General features: G+C 39.6%; 1 protein-coding gene across 1 annotated transcript; it reads right to left on the bottom strand.

Annotated features, from left to right (window-relative positions):
* Positions 1–702: 702 nt before the first annotated feature.
* LOC149163274 (putative indole-3-pyruvate monooxygenase YUCCA9) lies at positions 703–4,640 on the bottom strand. Its single transcript, XM_089431664.1, has 4 exons — positions 3,654–4,640; positions 3,311–3,559; positions 2,392–2,514; positions 703–2,245 (listed from the first exon to the last, which is right to left on the bottom strand). Exons 1-4 carry the CDS (start codon positions 4,338–4,340, stop codon positions 2,036–2,038), a joined length of 1,269 nt encoding a protein of 422 aa, XP_089287790.1. The 5' UTR covers positions 4,341–4,640; the 3' UTR covers positions 703–2,035.
* Positions 4,641–4,899: the final 259 nt, after the last annotated feature.

Here is a 4,899-nt window from a genome sequence, read left to right on the forward strand (position 1 = left end):
AAACTTCAATGTGTTCATCAATAAAATATAAAATTTTAATATATCATAAAAATAAAAAATAAAAAATAAAAATAATGGCTTGCGTAACATTTTACATTTACAAACAAATAAATATTTGTTATACTTTCCATTAAGATTAAGTTGGAATTTCAAAATAAACTCAATACTCGAAGTTTTCAGACCTTAACACCATCCAGAACCATTTTCACAGTTTAAAAAACAAAAAAATTAACAATTTTGTAAATTTTCAGACTATATTTGATGAGCAAATAACGGGTGATTTGCCAATCAGATTCCATCCCTATTTCTGTTATAATATTTATAATCCAAACATAATAATCACACTAAACAACAGTATTGATTTCAAATGTATATAAAAATAAGTATAACTAAGTGCATTAAAAGCATGATTAATGCAATGACCAAGCATGCCTAATGAAAACAACTATGATGACGTGTTCCATCCCTATTTCTATTATAATATTTATAATCCAAACATAATAGTCACACTAATAAACAGTATTGATTTCAAATGTATATAAAAATAAGTATAACTAAGTGCATTAAAAGCATGATTAATGCAATGACCAAGCATGCCTAATGAAAACAACTATGATGACGTGTTGCTAAAAACATTCACCCATCTCTTTCCAGTGTTAGATTCTCCATTCAAAACGCGTTAAGCATTTGTAATTACAAAATTGCATACGCGTAGTCAAAGTGATGCACAGCCGCATGTCGGAAAGTTGGATTTGGATATTATATAAGCAAATGAATTACAAAACAACTAACTAATATTTTTTTTTCAAGTAAAAGATATTGCACACGGACCCCATTCAACAGAAAATAAAGTTTCTGCATACGATGTATTGTCCCGTTAACGTATTGGGGAAAATTTGGGGAAAAAATGGAACGCAGACCGCCATACGTTGTATATTCGAGGAGAATCGTACTGTGGACACTGGACAGCCGTCATCACAGCTGTGCGAATTCCCTGGATAGATATACAGAAAAGATACTGGATGGATATTTATTTGAGTGAAATGAAAATGTGACCGCCAATTTAATGCAATGCGATCCGCAGGCGTTTGTGGTGCAGCTATCAAGAAGAGAAAAGCAGATTATGATTAGACAGGATTGTCCATATATAGACGGTACGACGCCGCGTGTGGTGTGCCGCATGCACTATATACAGAAAACGAAATATCCATTTGTATATTTGTGCAGTCTGACTATCGTCGATCATTGTGCAATGCGCGATAGCAAGCATTAGAATTCAAAGTGTTACCATCATTCGCAAATCATGTATCAGAAATAATCCACAGGAAATGAGAAAAGGACAGGGCGAAAGAGAACAAACCAGAGAAAAATGGCATGACAGCGACAAATCGAAATAGACGAAAGAGATAAAATGATTCCAGTCAAATGTACACCTTTACCTCTTACAAAATGGAATTCAAAATGGAATTCCAATTCCAAACTATGGCGCATATACAAAAAGAGAGAGAGACAGGCATCCACTTGCTCAAAACTCCAAGACAAAAAAACACGCCGGAATATAGATGATCCACAAACCTTCAAATATTGTATGCAAACAAACGATAGGCATGGCTTGGGTTATAGGCTGGGCCGGGCCGGGCCAGACCGGGCGGCTTGTGCTTTTGTATTTTTATCTGCACCCTCCAGCAAAATTTGGTAATGCAATGTACAGGGAGGACAAGATCTTTTGGGTTAGCTTCGACCAATATGCGGTCGGTTACTGTATGGTTTTACGCCTTTTCTTGGGCTAGCAAAATGAACTGTGAGAGAAAAACAGCTCCACCTCTTTTTTCAATTTTTTTTCCACTCTATACTGTAAACAAATAGTACAAAACGCCTTCACATTTCAGAATTTTTACTCTTTGCCGGCTGTGTACATCGATCTCTTCCCAAAAAAAGAAAAAAACCAACACATGACCACCATATGTGCCAATTTGAAAGCCCAAAAATTTCGCAAAAATTCATCCCCTTTGCTGCAGCTGCTAATTTCAGTTCTTCAATTGGCAGCAGCAGAAGTGCTTGCCATTTTGGAAACCGCCTCGGCATTCCAATACATGGCGATATCTTGCGCGATTCGTGTAGCGTCCTGCGAAGCTCCCAACAGTCCTTTTCTTGTAAATCCCACCGCATACAGACCATTTTCTCCCTTCCAGCCGTTGGGGAAAGGCCTTCTGGGGAATCCATCTTCTGCAAAGAACTGTCGCTCCTGGTCACAAAAAGGGGATTTCAAGATTAGCTCTCTGTAAATGAGAAAAAGACCTCTCTGTAAATGAGAAAATGACCTCTCTGTAAATGAGAAAAAGACCAGCGAAGGCGAAAAGTTTTATTGGGTCAAGAAAGCAGATTATCTACCTTGAGCCACAAGGGGACATTGCTCCTGTAACCTGTTGCTAGAATCATGGCATCGAAATCTTTCTCTTGCCCATCTACGAATCTTGCTCCGCCAGAAGTAAGGCTTTCTATTGCCGGAACAACCTGCAGCAATGAATAAACACTCGGTTTTTAAACAAACATTCCTTCAAAATTAAGAACAGCACTCAAAATTAAGTACAGAACACAAAGCAGAGGGCCACCGCTCAATTGGCGATGTAAATTAATAACATAAATCAGAGGTTCATGACTCACAATATAAATCAGAGGTTCATGATTCAATTGGTGATGAACTTGTTATGAAATAATTTCATAGCTTGCTTATGGTTTAATTGGTGATCACCCTGTTATGAAATAGTTTCATAGTTCATGGCTTACTTTTCTCTGTAATGACTGTAATGATCATGGTTGCTGGTTCTGTCATAACCGTGTGTGATAATCGTGTTATGAAATAATTTCATAGTTCATGGCTCACTTTTCTCTGTAATGACTGTAATGATCATGGGTGCTGGTTCTGTGATAACCGTGTGTGATAATCGTGTTATGAAATAATTTCATAGCTCAATTGATGAACATCATGTTAAGAAATAATAAGTAGAACATTCAAAGTTCAAACACATAACTAAAACATTCAAAATTCTTCAAAGTTCAAACAAAAACCAGAAGTTCACCTCTCAAAGTTCAAAAACCATAACATAAGTAAAACATTCAAAGTTCAAACACAAACCAAAAGTTCACGGCTCAAAGTTCAAACAGAAACCAGATATTTACTGATCACTTTCGGCTAAATTGGTGATCACCATATTATGAAATAATATGTAAATCTTTGAAGTTCAAATCCCTTAGAGCAACTGGAAAAAACCAAAAACCAAAGAAATAAAGTTTATTTCTCTTACAATACCTTGATCTTGCCTTGTCTTATTTTAGCCAGCGTCCCAACGTCCAACACTGGTGTTTTGCCGAACGTATTCTTGAGTTCCAGCGGCCCCATTTCGGGCCTTCGAAGCCCATAACGACTGGTATTACCAAGCATGAAATACGCCACCAATAACAACAGGCGATCCACTAACCATAGTGGTAGCCACTTTGATAACAACATTCCTAATCCGAACGTTGACATCCCAAGCATTTCTCTTGGCAAAAGATGCACCTGTATTCAGAATGAGGATATTAGCAATTCATTTCTAAAAAAAATATCAAACTGAAAACAGGAAGAGGGATTTTATTTTATTGTAAGCACTCACATTGTTGCGGGCAACAATGAAAGCATTGGCATTGTGATCGGAGAGATCCAATGACATCTCCATGCCGGAATTCCCACAACCCACGATGAGCACATTCTGGCCTTTATAGTGTACACCGCTTTTGTATGCACTGGCATGAATAATGGGTTTCTGGAAATGTTCTAACCCAGGGAAGTGCGGATATATTGCCTCTGCATTTTCCCCAGTAGCCACTATGAGCCAACGGGAACAGTATTCCTTCTCCCTGGTACTATCCATTCCCTCTTCCTGGTTCCTAATTCTTACTCTCCAGAAACCACAGTTACTGTCATAGGAAGCAGATTCAACGCACACATTGAATCGCGGATGGATATTGAAGCGCTCGGCATAGGACTCCAAGTACTCAACAAACTGCTGCTTGTCAGGATAGGCGGGGAAATGTTCCGGGAAAGGCATCAATGGTAGCTCGCAGAACTGTTTGGGGAGATGAAGCTTCAATCTGTCATAAGCTCTCCTCTGCCACAACGAAGCTATGCAATCCGACTTCTCTAGTAGCAAACTGGAGACTCCTTTCTCGTGCAAGCAGGCCGCTGTGGCGAGGCCTGAAGGGCCTGCCCCAACTATTATAGGGCCATCCACACACTCGCCTGACCAGCTCAAATAACGGTCGTGAGCTTCCTTGCCGCTTTGCTCTGAGAAACAATCCATTTATGAAGCCAAACTACAAGACCCAAGTTTTTTTTATAACAGTAGAGATTCTGGAAAACATATACAAGACAAGAACGAAATCAACATTCCAAAAAGCAGCTATATTTGAGATCTGGTGCTGCTGTGGGTATTCATATTCTTGCGCTCTTGTCTAAATATAGTCTTGTCACACTTGAGGAAGAATTGTAAGCTGAGCAGAGCTTAGATATAGGGATGGCGTAGGGATGAGTGAAGGAGGGAAACGAGGTGGTGATAAGTAAGTAACCGAAGAGTATATTTCCAGCTACGAGAATAACAACTGTGTTAAAAGGTGGCTCTAGGTTTAGCCTAGAAACAGGTGCCCACAGAGCGAGAGCAACACGTCATATGCCCCTCCCGATGCGTGCGAGCCTGCCATGTGGGGTGAACCCAAAACCCGTTGACATAGTGGAACGGGGGACGTTGGGATCGAGTTCCGCGGGGCGACGAAAACGGAAAGCTGCGCCAATCTCCAAAACCTAACTGCGAGCACTGCAGGGACCTTCACAGATGTGCCCCTCTAAATGACGGTTCATGCGTT

Source organism: Pinus tabuliformis, chromosome 5_1 (genome assembly GCF_031772625.1).
Source record: "Pinus tabuliformis cultivar Carrire ecotype Pingquan chromosome 5_1, CPIR1, whole genome shotgun sequence".
NCBI lineage: Eukaryota > Viridiplantae > Streptophyta > Pinopsida > Pinales > Pinaceae > Pinus > Pinus tabuliformis.